Source organism: Phoca vitulina, unplaced genomic scaffold, assembly GCF_004348235.1.
Source record: "Phoca vitulina isolate PV1807 unplaced genomic scaffold, GSC_HSeal_1.0 scaffold64, whole genome shotgun sequence".
NCBI lineage: Eukaryota > Metazoa > Chordata > Mammalia > Carnivora > Phocidae > Phoca > Phoca vitulina.
Window position 1 is genome coordinate 1,258,348 of NW_022589767.1, and position 15,710 is coordinate 1,274,057.

The window sequence follows — 15,710 nt, forward strand, 5'->3', positions numbered from 1 at the left end:
TCAGGGGTTGTGACCTGCTTCAGGGGAGGGTCAGAGGGTTCTTCCTGCACATGCCATTTCTCAAATTCCTTCAGCTTAAAATACGCACTATGCTAAGGTGCCATATTTTGGGGTATCATGTCCTGAACCCCATCAACAGTCATTCACCCTTTATTTTCAATTTACAGAAATAATGCAAACTGTACATGAAGCAAAGAATTAAAATAAAAAAGACTGTATACTTAGCAGAAAACTCACCTGCGGAGAGAAGGATCCAACAGCTTGCACTGCCCTTCCCATTCTTGAGCCTGCCTTCAAATCGGGCAAACCAAAAGCAAGGTTCTGCCTCTCCTTTCTTTGACTAGATTGGTAACAGCACAACTTGTGATCTTTGTTTTCCAGAAGAAAGAATGGGATGGGTCAGCAAAGAAGTCAAGGTAAGCTCACTTACTCAAGAGCATCTGCGAAGAAAAGACCTTTACACTAACATTAGTTCCATCCAACCCCCTGATATTTGAGCTTAACTAATGCCAAATAATAGAACTTTCCTCTCTTCCTGTCAAACCAGCAAACTTTCACTCACGTAGGGATCTAGTGATTTTGAGTTCTCCTTGGTTCTTTCAACCCTCTCTGGAAAGAGTATTGTAAGGGAGGAAAATAATATTCTGTCTACCCTTCTAAGTTCTTAGCTGAGACCCTTGTAATAAAAAACAGATTAACAAGAGAAAAAACAGAATTTATTAACATGTACACTCTATGTATACATGGGAGATACCAAGAAACTCCCCCAAATAGCTTAGAACTCAGGCTTAAATAGCATATTAATAGGAAAAGGGGCGGGATGATGTAGGCCTCTTAGGGAAGAGTGATTTTTAGGAAAGATGAATGGGCCCTTAGAAGAGCAGGTGGGAGGGATGATAGTTGTGGCAAAGTTCATCTGGCTGTTTTTTCTAGTCTCCTCTTCTGTGATAAGAATCAATTTTCCCTGGTTGATGAAACTCTCAGGGAGGGGGATTTATGATTTATGACAAGTTGTGTTCCTTTTAGAGGAGTTGTCTTTAGACATATAAGGGGAGCTCAAAGAAAGCCTCTATTTGTATTTGCTGTTTTAAAGTACCTGACTCAAAACAGTCAAGATGCCTAAGTGGCATATTTTGAGGTGGTAAATTCTGCTACCCTTCAGTATCATAGCATATTGGGCTCTGCATCAGGAGGAGCAATGTTCACTTTTAAATCTAATCTGGAGAAGGGGGCTGTTCAGCGTCCACAGCAGGGCTCCTTCCAGGAGTTGACTGAAAACCAGAGCAGGAAGCACAAAATGTCTTCCTTATTCTCTGTTCCCAATACAGGTACGGCCAAACACTCAACTATGCAACAGGCCTTCTCAAACCTCTCTTCCAAGGTTGTATTTTATTTGAAATGCAAACAATAAAGGTGGGTTTTGTTGCCTCTGAAACACAAGTCACAGCAAAGCACAATCAGCTGTTTTAATTTCTTGCTAAAAAGAAATGACGCTTTTATTTTCCACTGTTTTATTATAAAAATCAACATTTCATTTGTTACAACTCAGCTTATTGTAATAATCAAAAGGGGATTTATACAAGGTATTTTTATACAGTTTACAATTAAAGCACTTATTTTACAAAAAGGGGGAAGTGAATAGTGGACAAGGGCTGACCAAATGTTGGCCATTAAAATATAAATACATCCTTGCAAAGCACCATCGTACCAAAGTCCATGGACAAGAAACACCAGCTGACTTTAAGACAATAACAAAGATTAAAGCTTAAGAAAAAATTTAAAAACACAAAGGATAAACATCTGAAAGCAGCACCAGATCCTTCACTTGCAAATAAGGCTAGTCCAGCTTAAGCTTCTTGGTATCCTCTTCACTCTTTTCAAATTTTCCTAACCCCAGATACTTAATTTCATGTAAAATTAGATTTATTCACTTTCTTTTCCTTTTAATATTCATATTTAGGTATATCTATCTATCTACAGATATAGATATAGATAGATAGATCTATATATACATATATATCCCTGCCCTGCTTATATTTGTTTTAAAAAAATGGACAGTTAAGCATAAGCAAAAGCACATTGTCTCTAAATCTTTGGTGTAAACTTTTGGGTAAACCCTAGGTAGCAGTGAAAATCTACAAGTTAGTTTTTGTTAGGTCTATATTCTTGAGTACAAGAAATCACATAGTCTATAGTTGTATCTGTAAAGTCATGAGGATTTTTTCCAGCAATAAACTTAACAATAGCTTAAGGATGCTTTATGAAAAAGAAAAACCGAGCAAAATTTACCTGGACTTAAGGAGGGCGAGAGTAGTCAGTAAGAATCTTAGAGTGAGTAAGAATCTTAGATTTAAGATTCCTTCTACTCAGGTGCAGGCTTAGTTTAATGAGATGCAGAATCAAGGCAATGGAAATATCCTGAGTATATGGATTCACACGCTCATAATTTAAAATTTTTAAACTATAAATGTAAAATGTTATCCCCTAAAACTGAAAATTTCATAAGCCAAATTTTGGGACTATTATAAAATGATACTATCCCAGAAGTCAGAAACCACACATATGCTACCAGTACTTTCTAAAATCATCTGTTATTTCTCTTGGCTCATTTTAGGCTTCGGATAAAGAAAGGAATACCAAATAAAATTAGAGTTTAAGAATTCTGAGAACATGTTTTAAACAACACTTGATTATCAACTCCTGACTCAGTCCCTGTCTACACTTGGTGTATAGTCTCATTTGTGGATGCCCAAACATTTGTTGGCCAACTGATACTCACATACTCGTAGCCACACTCCAAACATACTATGTATGTCATTATACAGACTTAAGCTTATTAAAAGCTTGGGGGTATGAAAAGCCCAAGACTTTTGTTTCTCAATTTTGTTAGATGTGTCATGGTAACCAATACGCAGCTCTTATGGCATGCAAATCAATGAAGTGGCAAGTTGCCCCTGCAGGAGAAAAAACAATTTTAAACACTACGTTTCTAGGAATCGAATCTAGGCACAGGACGCCACCAGCACAACCATCACAGAGAAGCAGAAGTAGTCTATTAGGATTGCTGGTGTCCCGTTACATAAACATACACAGATTCATTAAAGGCTAGGGAAGCCACAGCTACTAACTCACCTTGAAGTATTCTTCATTAACAGGCCTTGATGGCAAAACAAAAAGATTTTACCCCAGAACTAACTGCTACCTAACGGAGATGGTGGCTATTTTTATATTTTATCAAAGTTGGAGTTGGCCTTATACAAATTACTGACCTTGAAGGATTTTAAAATGATGAACAAATATAATCCTCAATTCATGCTAAAATTTTACTGCTCAAAAGCCCCGCCCCCAAATTATTGGCCTGTTAGATGAAAATGTACTGTAAAGTCTTCATTTCTAAGTATATATCGTCCCTTTAGAGTAGCTGTGCTCGAGGATCCCATATACCTCTTGATGGTATATCACAAAGTATTTTATATTAAAATTAAAATAACTAAAGGAACTCTAATTTTCTGCCAGACAGGTGACATCTCATGAATGCTACTACCGAAGAGCAGCCAAGTGTCAAAGGCATAAGAAAATTCCATGAAAGAAAAATTAATACTGAGAATCCCTTCTATCCCTTAACTCCATTTTTTTCCTTGTGACTTAAGCAGCAAAATCCCTTGGGCCACTGTTCAGAAGACCAGGGCTCTGAAGGAGACAAGTCCTAAATTATAAAAGTTCAGAGTTAAAAAGACCACCTCAATGAAGACTAGTCTACTATATAGTGCATGAAAAATATGCTATGCTAGAGCTCATTTCTCAGATAATTTCAATCACATCAGTAAATAGGCATACTTTAAGACATACGTTCAAAATTAAATACTTTAGTATTTAAAGAATCTAGTAACATTTTATTCCTTTTTTCCTCATGGATAGTGAATATAGCAATACACCAAATTCCAAACCCTTTTCCACTTTTTCCCCTGATTTGTACTGTTTATTTTTTATCTTCAGTTTCTCCAATTAAACCTCTTGTGTTTAATAATCAAGAGAGTTTACTTAAGCTTAACTGTCCATGTAACCTGAGGTCCAATCTTTCCTGAATTTTGATAATTCTCTCATTTAAAGGTACCCTCCCCCAAATATTAAGAATCCATCTCAACTACCCCAGAAAGAGGATTCTGAGATTAAGCGGATCTGCCTTCAAATAATTTCAAACAAATTGGCACACAAATCAGTATTTTGCAAGAAGAGGCCATTGCCATCGCAGTACAAGCACTTGGACTGAGATATAACAAGGCAATATTCTTCTTAATTCGTTATAGTGCAAGTTTCCACATGGGAAGCCCACCGGATAAAGATGCACATTAAAAAATGTAAACATATAGAATTCTCAAATTCTAATTGATACCCAGTTATTGCTAACCTTTCCATCTTCATTTAAGCATCAAAGGCCCCAGTGTCACAGAATGCAACTCCAGTGTCCATTCTGTTAGACTGTGGGCACTTTGTCCACCGACAGGAAGAGTTAATGCTTGTTTGACTGAAATGCAAGACACTGATGGATCACCATTTATTTATATGCAAAATCAAGTGCACCTGATTCGTATAAGGTGTCCCTAACAATCTAAGCATTATTCTGAAACCACGTTTTTTTCTCTTTAAAAAATTTCCTTAGGTATTTTTAATTACTTAAAAAGTTACTTCATCCCTGCCAAAATTCTGAATCTTTTCTTCCATTGTTTTCTCTTGGGCCCTGAAATCCAGAGAGGAGGCCTCAGCAAGACAGAATTAAAAAAAAAAAATCATCCAGTAACTGACCGACATCTAATAAAGTAAAAATACATTAGTTTAAAAACACACTCGGTTTTAGCAGAGAAGTGCTGGAAACATGTAAAAAGCAGGAAACTGACTTGTGGCAAGGTGGCAGAGCAGTGCTAGAATCATCCCACATGTCAGTCCTAAGAGCTGAGGATGCAGCAGCCCGAGGACCACACAGGTCAGGCAGATCATGGAAGAGCCTTCCATTATTCCCCTCCACCCAAGTTCTGACAGCTGAGAAGTGACTAGTTGGCCTTCTCATTTAACCCATATTGGTAAATTTGTTTAATCATCTTAATCCGTAATGGGATAAGAGAGAACACACACAAATATATGAGGTGAGTATAAGAATAATTTGTGGATAATTTGAAAACAATCTAACATTCACATTGGGTAACAGGAAGATATTAAACTCATGTCACACATTAAAAGAGGTATGTATGTAGACATCATTCTGAGAAAAATTGGCCTAAAGAACATGAAAATGTCACAAACAGTTAATAAAGGGAAAACCTAATGATAACAAAAAAATTCTCTTTTTAAATAGATTGTCTCTAACCGGAACATATTTAAATGTTTTACTAGGAAAAAAATATATATATATAAATGATTTCATATTGTGATATTATATGCTGAAAGTACTGCAAGGATATATGATTAATTTACAACAAAAACATAATGGTTAAATTTGTAATTCTTAAACATTGCCTATATGTGTTGTAAAAAGAGATTTTAATGAGCATTAAAACAATCTTGGAAGAGGAGCAATAATATGTCTACCCTTTGATCATTATGCAAAAACAGCAGGCAAATTCAAGAGCTAAGCCTACAGAGGAATGGAGCTAGTAGAAATATTAAAATGAAACCTTAATTTAGAAAATTCCATTTAATCAATCCTCAGATAAAAAGCTGTGAATAAGTCGTGATATCTTGGCAAAATGGCCTACAAAGCTGCTGGCGGGGAGGAAGCAAGGTAAAAACACCTAGAGAAAAAATTAATTCTTTTGACAGAGGTTGTGGGTTCTAAGGCAGGGACAGAAGACTCGCACACACAAAGAGCCCCACACCATCTTACTGGACAGCTGATCTCCTACAACAGCAACACCCAGAAGGGATTTTTATAAATACCTATTTTCCTCACTAAAATAATTGGATTCCTAGAGAAAACAAAGCCCTTTGTCCAAAGTTAGTTTTAATTCCTTTTTTTTTCCTTTTGTGATTTCTTAAACTTGTTGGCCCTCAAATGTTAGTTAACATGAAGGCTATTTGGCTACTTCCAAGTATCTATGGTTTGCTACTCTGAGATGGACTTAAATTTTTCTTCTTCTTCTTCTTCTCTCTCTCTCTCTCTTTTTTTTTTTTGGTATCAATAAAGCCCAGACATTCCTGGTCAGTGATGCCTTTATCATTCCTGTTTCCTTTGTACTCAGTCACTTCACTGGGTTTAAGGCATGCTTTGTGTATTTAGTTTGCAAAAATAAAACTTTTAGTACAAATTTATTTTTTATACAAATTTTTATGGCACAAGCAGCAAATCTGCTGTTTTAAGAAAATATATAAATATCCTTTTCTTCTGTACAAATATCTCCAGTATTCCCTACCCCATTTATAATTTTTAACTGTACATGGTCTGCCTCATCTTTCTCTAATAGCTCCCTCCCCCCCTCCAGATCTCAACCAAATTTGTATTTACATTTTTGCATTGGAGGCAGTCAGAGGAGGAGGGCCCCTCCTCAGGAGGAGTCTGTACAGGGAGAGGGCGGCGGTGGGTAGAGGTGATGAGAGTAGCTCCTCTCTGTGTATGGAGAAGGTGGGCAGCTTTCATAGTTCTCTTCTGCTGACAGGTATTGGCTTCGGGGTGTGGGAGGTGGGGGCACAGGCTCTGAGTCATAGTTCAAGTCACTAGTGTAGCCCTTGGCTGTTGCCACCGAGGTCATTCTCCGGCTGGGAGCATAGTCACTGTCACAAACATCCGTGCTGCAGGGCGTGGTAGGGGGTGCAAAGTGCCGGTAACTGTATGGCCTGTAGCTGGTAAGGGGGGAAATCGAGAGAAGCAGACAGTTAGTTTTACAGAAAAGCTGTTTTCCCTATCAGAATACAGAAGTATTAGATGTAAACTTCACTTTGAGTAGAATACGCTACTACAATCTAAATTTGTACAGACCAGGAGGCAATTTGCAACGGCCAATTAAAGGAGGAAGATAGCATGTATTTCATATTTGCAAATAAAATGTGACTAGAGGCATTTAAAAATGGATAGGATGGGAATGCAGAGGTAAACTCAACCTAGCCTCTGGATGTGCTCTTATACCTTCTTCAAGTTAAACCGTATCACTGAATAACAAAGAACTATTCAAAGTAGTACTTAATGATCATCTCTGGAAAATCTGTTACACATTTTGCATTTAGTCTATATAGTGGACGGACCTCACCAATTTCTGCTGTTCCATAGTCTGTGAGAAGAATGGGTCTTCACATATTTGATCCTACTCAACCATGTTAGTATTCCTTTAACATTCTTTAACTGCTCTATAATTTACCTAATGAATAATTTAATGATGTCTGAAGACTTCATTCTCTCTTTAAAACAAATATTGTGCAAGCCATGCTGAATTCTGGTAGACAGCCTAAGGGGCATATCTATCCCATTACTGTTACTATCAGCAAAGACAAAGTGCTATGGTTTGGGGGAAAGAGTTCTGATCCCTTGTGTACAGACAAGCATACTGTCCTAACAACAAAATGATCAATTCTAAATATCCATGTAGGACCAGTGTATTTTCTAATATGTACTTAGAGACCTAATTTATTTCTTATACTTGTTGTTCCACCTTTTCAAATAATCTACAGCTACAATCAAGTTTGCAGCATGGTTAACTAAGAAAAAAGGAACTGAGAAGACATGAACACACTAGTGAAAAGAAGAGCTAAAAGTGCTAGCTTTCCTATCGTTTCTACTTCTATCTGTAACCTCGTATACCACTTACATTCCAAATATCATAGAGCTGATCTTATTTCATATTTATCCCAATCAAGGTTTCTTCATATGCTTGGTCACCAAAGTGACTACAAGTGAGGGACAGGAGCGTGTGTAAACCTGAAGGAACAATCCATAAGATGCCCAGTGCTACGGACTGCCACAAGATACTATCCCAAGATATAAACCATCTGATATCACCCAGGGTTTGCCTCAAAAGAAATGGCTGCCAAAAGAACAAAAGGTACATGACCTGCTGAGCAGGTTCTCAAGCGTTTTTACTACCAATACTGACATGATGTCATAGTACTTTTTAGGTTTTATCTTTCTGTCCAATCAGGCATTGAGTCTTGGTGAAATTTCTTGGCTCAACATTTAAAAGGCCCAACACTTCCATTTTCATGGGAGAAAAAAAAAAAAACAGCTAAGAAGAAAGGAAATAAAATTAACAAAATTCTTTTATGTTCTAGTCTGGACAAAAATCTCAAATGATAAGTGTGACTCAGAAGAAAGAAACTGGGCTTAATTTGAGACCTGGGAAATGGTCAAATAAGAAATGTTTTTGATGCAATTATGTTCATTTTAATCAATGTTTTATTCAATTTAAATAAATTAATTTTTCATTTATTTTTTTTTTAAGTAGGCTCCACGCCCAACGCAGTGCTTGAACCTTGAGATCCTGAGATCAAGAGCTGGATGCTCTATCAACTGAGCCAGCCAGGTGCCCCAAAGAAATTGATTTTTTAAAAATAAAATTTTAAGTCTTTCATTTTGTTTTTTCAGTTTATGGGTTTCTGTAACTGAACAATCAAACTAGTGGCAAGGAAAGCAACATTTACAATAAAACATAAAAACATCAGTTCAGAATCAAACCTATCTCAAATAGTCTTATCTATAAATTGAAATGTGAGTTCTGAATAAGATACTATAAACCGTTTCCACTTGGTTTTTATATATCTGTAAGGTTATATCAGGATAATTTGACTAGAAGTCTAGGAAACACCTTAACTAGAAGATAACAGGCACTTGAGGGATGCCAATAAACACAACATTCAGCATTTAGAGACTATCAAGCTGTTGACTTTCTGCTGGCCTTTGAAAGAAGATGAAAAGAATGCTCCCTTCGGCAGCACATATACTGAAAGAGGATGAAAAGACTAAGAATATAATATACTAGTACTTCAATATGCTCTACAGACACAAATCAGCAGAAAGGCATGATTTCCCCCTTTCTGTGTTACAAATATATTTCATTTATTTTAGTGAGTCATGATTTATTCCAAGCAATTTTATGAGAATTTTTTCATTCCAGATTGTAATAAAGTGTGTGAAGCAAGGGCTGAACTTCAGCTTCTCTCGACTTCTCTCGAATTCTATGCTCTTAGTCCCCCTGCTATTATTTACAGCTCTCACAACTCTCTGAAGTTAGGCTTGATTGACAGTCTAAGAACGGGTTATTGGACAGTCTTACGTCAATAGACTATCTTACGCCAATTAGACGATCAATCAAACCTAACTTGAGCAGTAACCTATTTTGAGATCAGTTATTTTGGTGGGTAACTTTTCCTTAGAATACTGTTAACAGTATTAGGGGCTCTACTTTATTACTCTAAAAGCTAGCATTTGTGACTCTCTTTAAAAAAAAACGTATAATGCCCGAAAGAAAAGGATGTGTGGTAGGGGCAACATTAGCATTACCAAGACAAGATGCCTATTCTCTCTCAGTGACCATTATCTACTTATGCAGGGCTACAACACACCCACAACCAGAGTACTTCTTTCTTCTAATAAATACTTTGATTATACTAGAGGAAGATATGTATTACCTGTAGGACCTATGAGTGGAAGGACTATTCGAAGAATAACCAAATTCCATAGTGTAATGTGATCGCTCTGTGGCTGGGGATGGCGGAGGGTTCAAAATCTAAAGGGAAAAATAATTAAATTATTAAAATAACAATAGTCTATGCCACACAAAGACCATTAGACTTTCCTACATGCTCTTTCTTCATCTGTTTGTATTCCTTTCCATTACAAGGTTAGCACAATCTTTCTTTCCCAAAGAACTGACCTCAAATAGTACTTTAGGAGTGGGGCTCTCCATTCCCTAAAACACAATTTCATCATGGCTAAACAGTGCAATGTGATAAGAAGGAAATCTGTACGTCACTGGTGTAAGTTCAGCACAGCCGGGTTCTGATTTTTTTAAATTATAAATGTTTAGAGAAACATTACTGACTGAGGAGAAATACGAGGTGTGCTTCCTTTTTTGGGGAGGTCACAGAATGTAGATCCTAAGCCTCTCAAGAGATACTATTCAGTAGTTCTACTTTTACCCAAACTATGAAATTACTGCCTAGTGCTTTCAAATATGCTGGTTACTACACAGTAAACTTAAAGATTTAGATTTAAGAGTGCTTGTGTGGTGGTGGTAAATCCCACTTGTGAGCCCTATTTGCCTAAATTGTATACTAAAAAATTCTTTACATTACCATCATTGAGTACCCCCATTTAAATAGGTTAAAAATCTAGGATCCTATTTATCTTAGCATTCAAAGTCAAACAAAGGAAAACAGACTGCTTACTGCAGGGAAGTAAGTGCCTTTGGTGCTTGAAGAACTACTTGATGATGCTCCTGTGACATGAGCTCGGTCATAAGGGGGTCCACTGCTTCCCCCCATGATACTTAGGGAGCTGATCATTGATTTACCTCGAGACATTCCTAAAATGAAGGATAAATACTGAAGATGAATAAGATCTATAAAAATTATTTCCACGCATAAAATGTTTTTATTCAACACTAGGATTACAAATAACAATAGTCAAATGGTTCGATTTTAAAACAATTTATGCCCTCTTCTCCTAATAATAATCGAAAGTACTTAATGGAGAAGGGAAATGAATGTTCTCTAGACATGAACACTGCTGAGAGCTGGCCTAGAACAAGGCTAAGTAAATAGTTCCTATCCCTTCTCTCCAAGGATAGAAGCAGAGCTCTCCAAAATAAGAAGTTTTCAACCTTAGAGGATTTGCAGAAGAAAAGGACTATGGGGAGTGGAGGTTGTAAAGCAGGACAGATTAAAGAACAGATTTACTCAAGGGGAAACTAAATCCACTTTTAAGGGCATTAATACAAAGTATGGATTACTTCTTCATCTTCTAGATGCAAATGTTGTTGGAATCACAACCACCAATGTGAAAGAAGAAATTCTATTATTTTCCAAGTGACTTCCCATATTCCACTAACTGAAAATAGGTATAGCAACAAGGAATCATTATCATTAATAGTTTCAAAATCGTATCTGTTTTCTTAGATTTACACCCAGATAAGTTCTTATTTTCTGAGACCTTTTGCCTCCCTCTCCATATTCATTTAAAAAAAGGCTCCTTTTCACTATGGGCACCAGAAGGCACTGAAAAGAAAGCCGTACTTCCCTAGGGCAATATGGTCTACCCAAACACGTGGAATTTCTGGCTACTTAGTTATTGTTTAGGCATAGCCTAAGATAATATATCCCTCCCTGTTATCACCCAGCTATTTCCGATCTTTGCTGAAAAGGAATCTTAATCTATTTTTTTCCCACCTTTAATTGCTGGGCTCCATAGTACTGAGGTCCCCTGGTAGTGCACCTAAAGGACCTGTGGTTTATGACTCCTCAACAAATGTCTAGCTATTTACTTTCAGGAGAGTACATCCAGAAATGCAGTACATGTAGTACGTGCAATAAATGCAGTCGGTATGTATAAATACGGGTATTATGTATTTGCTTTATAACCTTTCATAAAAAGAGACAGTGCTAAAAGTAAAAGAGAACATTTGTTCTTAGAATTTTTTAAACCCAAAGTAGTCTAGTTTGGAATAGACTCTAGGCAATATCCTATTTCCATAATGGAAAGTTGGCAATCCTGCCAGGATCCCAGACTTGATTCTCAATGGATCAGTCTTAACTCACCTGGAAGAGATCCTGACAAAGAACTCGGATGTGGCACATAACCAAGGGGCACAGAAGCTGGTCCATGAACTACATAGTCATTAGTCATGGTTTCCCCATCTCCCTTCATACGTGGACACAACATTCTCTGGCAGATAAAGTATATGGTTCCAGACACAAAAATGGTGACAATTACTCCAATAACTGAACCAACCGTGTTGGTGGCCTGTGGAGCTGGTTCCTCAGTTGGATCTAAAATGAGAATGCAGTAGAGTTATATAAAGGAGAAACAACTGTAGACTCAAAATAGTTATTAAAAAGAGGGCTTCTGAGTAGAATGTGAGCTAGTGAAGACAACTCACAACCATTTTTTTATTTCTATGAATACTTATACACCATACCCCATTGGGTATATAGATAAATATCATTAGAAATCAAAATGAACTATCTTTAAGTGAAGACAGAAATGAAATACATTGAAAAGTGTATCTATAAATTCATAAAAACAAAGATGTAAGTGAATCATAGATTTAAACATCATTAAGTTCTAAATACATAGATAAAATTTATCCTACTTCATTTTGTATATCATAAAATAACATGGTTATTTTGAATTTCAGAGAAAATTTTAGGGCCAAAAGGGATGGACCTAGGAAAGTCATCAAATGTTTTACCTGGCATAATGAAGAAGCCAAAAGCAGCTCTGAGCTTGATTTTAGGTTTGAAAAGTGACATATAGGCCTGGTGAAGGGAGATTAGAAGCTAAAGAGAGCATTAGCTCTCAGGCCCAATATGCTGGTGCCTTCAGAGTGAATCTATTGCCTGAGGGCAAGAAACGTAAGGTCTCTGATACTTGAGTACTTACAAAGGCCAGAGCCTGAGAGCACTAGAGGAAGACCCTGTGCATGGCAATCACCTTTACCAGATCTGTGAGCTATGAGGCTTTAGAAGCAGGAGGCATAAATATTACAGGTAAAGGTAAATAGTAAAAGGGCTTGTCAAGTTTAGAGCGTTACTCTTCTATTTGGAAGGAAAATCCTTCCATTCTGAATAGTCAGACTATATCTCACACTGCAGATCTTTCGTGTGTGTGTGTGTGTGTATGAAATTTTTTTGAGAGAGAGAGCAAGAGTGTGAGCGGGGAAGAGGGGCAGAGAGGGAGGGAGAGGGAGAAAATCTAAAGCAGACTCCCCACTGACCACAGATCCCTACAACAGGCTCAATCTCATGACCCTGAGATCATGACCTGAGCGGAAATCAAGAGTCAGACGCTTAATCAGCTGAGCCATTCAGGGGCCTTACAAACAGATCCTTTAAAAACCTCTCTTCTGCTTCATCTTACCTTCAATCTCCCACCCACACAGCTAAACTTGACCTCCAACAGATTAAATAAATGAGAGAAAATGCTATCACTAAGTTACAGAATATGCAGGGGCTGCCAGTTACGTATGTGGTCTGTGGACTCTGGGGTACAGATTCTCCCTAGTCCTTGTGAGCAGTCATCTATCTTTCTTATTCCTTTCCAGTGCCTTGGCATTGCTTTCTAATGCCAAGCTTCAAGAAAGAATAGTTTATACTCACTATCTCCAATTCTTTTAGTCTTCACATCTTAACTCACTGAAATCAGGTTTGTATCCTCACGGCCACAGTAAAACTTGTCTGACAAAGGTCAAAGTTCTCCTATTTGCCATATTCACTAAACTCTTCATCTTACTGACCTCTCCAAACATTCAATACCGATGGCTCTTGTTTTCTTCTCAAAAACGCCTAATCAATATCCTTCCAAAATACCACTCTCTTAGTTTTACTAGCTCTGATTATTCTTTTTCTGTTTCCATTTGTTTGTTTCCTTCTCTTCCGTCTCTTAAGTGCAGAGTTCTTGCCATAGTTCTATGTCCCACTATTTTCCTCTACTTAACTCTCTCTGAGAGACTTCATCCACAATGCCTCAGCTTTAATTATCTTTAATAAACTGAAGAGGCCAAATCTCTCTCTTGAGCTAAATACCCACACAATCGACAAAAACTTCCTGAACAGCTTCATTGGGATATCCCATTGACAACCTGAATGCAACCTATCTACCCTGCACTCATCTTCACCAATATCCAACAGGTTTTGTGGCTCCCAGGAATAAAGCAGATCATAAATAAATGATGGCACCTGTGGCAAATCAAAGGCATTTAAATTAAATTTTAAAAAAGTAATAAAAAACCTGTATCAGACAAATATTACATCCGGAGCCCAAGATACGGAATGATCCTTCAGTTTTCAGTCTCTGCTATATATTCTAGTTAATGACTCCAGTCACTCAGTGAGGTACTTGTGAGTCAACCTAAACTTATCAACTACATCTAAATGGTTGCAAAACCTTTTTTACTCTATTTCTGAAATCTATCCCCTCCTTTCCACTACCAGTGCTCCTCTTGATTTAGATAATTATCTTCTGCCTGAACTATAATAGCCTCTTAAGTATTTTTAAATTAGAGGCTGCAAGTCATTAGATGGTGAAAACAATTTAGTGGGTTGCAATCAGCATTTTAAAACAGAAAATTTCAGAATACATTCTATATCATATGGGTAGTATTGTTGTATGACACTTTTGTTTCTTTATGTGTACACCCACATCACTGTATTCCTCTTGATGTGATCAAAATGTGTGAAAGCGATCAATCTAACATTTCCCTGCCTATTATCTTATACTTCCAATCCATCTATTTTTACAGCTTTCACAATTACATAGCCATGCCAGTCCTTTACTTAAGCTTTTCAATGGCTCTCCATTATTCTGGATGCTGTCTAGGCTCTTTCAAAGAAAAGCAAAGTCTTCTCCGATCTTATCTTTACATATGTTCTCTTGCTGATACCCCTCCTCAAGACATAGCTTGTATTCTGGCAGTCCCAGTTACATGTAGTTTCCCAAAGGTGCCTGTTCCACTCTGTTTTTGAATAGCATACTCTCTGCTTGGAATACAATCTCTCCATTTATCTATACAATTAACACTATTCACTGATCAAGACCCAATTTTAAGTATCATTTTTCTAAGATGTCTTCCTTGATGAACCCCATGTTCACTCCTGAAGATCTGACCACTCTCTTTTTTGATGCTATTTGTACAGATCTCTATTATAGCACATTTAATACCACTTATCACACTCCTTTATCAACAGTGTCTACTATGAGCCAGGCTATAGAGCTTATATACATTGAATTGTTTAATTTTCTCACAACCACCAGGCTAAATATTATCTTCATTCTAAAGATAAAGCAACTCAAGTTTAACAACAAATAATTTGCTGGTAAGAGGTGGAGCTAGAATTCAAATCCATCTCTATTTGGCTTTAAAATCTTTATTCTTACTACTAGCTCAACCAGAGAGGACTTTGAGAAACTTGGTACAGGAACCATGTACCCTCAACACATGGCAGGTATTCAGTAAAAGTCTGCTGAATAAATGAGTAAGTTCTAAAAGTCTTAGTAAGCATCCCATTTGAATTTTGTAAAAATACCAGCTTAAAGTCTTCATTATGTGTAAAAAGTTTTTAAATGAATTCTACCTAAATTTCATTAAATCAGTTTGACAGGGTAGACCTGACTTTTTTTTTTTTTTAAAGATTTTATTTATTTATTTGACAGAAAGAGAGACACAGCGAGAGAGGGAACACAAGCAGGGAGAGTGGGAGAGGGAGAAGCAGGCTTCCCGCGGTGCAGGGAGCCCGATGCAGGGCTCAATCCCAGGACCCTGGGATCATGACCTGAGCCGAAGGCAGACGCTCAACGACTGAGCCACCCAGGCGCCCCTAGACCTGACTTATTCTGAATTCCATTCAGAATTAAGTTTATCAGTTCGGGATATAGTTTAAGTCAGGGCATTTGTCAATAGTTATGAACCTTGAAGAAACTATGAGTTATGTACCCTAGAGTCTTTAGGCATAGGGGTATATGTTGGCATAAGAATCCTCAGGTGCACTTTAAGGAAGCTCTTAAAGTCACTGAGAAA

General features: G+C 37.2%; 1 protein-coding gene across 1 annotated transcript in view; it reads right to left on the reverse strand.

Moving 5' to 3' along the window:
• Window positions 1-1,140: 1,140 nt before the first annotated feature.
• LRP6 (LDL receptor related protein 6) overlaps window positions 1,141-15,710 on the reverse strand; it is a 181,164-nt gene continuing 166,594 nt past the window's right edge. Inside the window, exons 20-23 of the mRNA XM_032391785.1 lie at window positions 11,734-11,964; window positions 10,366-10,502; window positions 9,607-9,704; window positions 1,141-6,831 (exon numbers count right to left, since the gene is read on the reverse strand). Of these exons, the coding sequence (XP_032247676.1) occupies window positions 6,537-6,831; window positions 9,607-9,704; window positions 10,366-10,502; window positions 11,734-11,964 (761 nt within the window). The 3' untranslated portion in view covers window positions 1,141-6,536. The remainder of the gene's footprint in view (window positions 6,832-9,606; window positions 9,705-10,365; window positions 10,503-11,733; window positions 11,965-15,710) is intronic.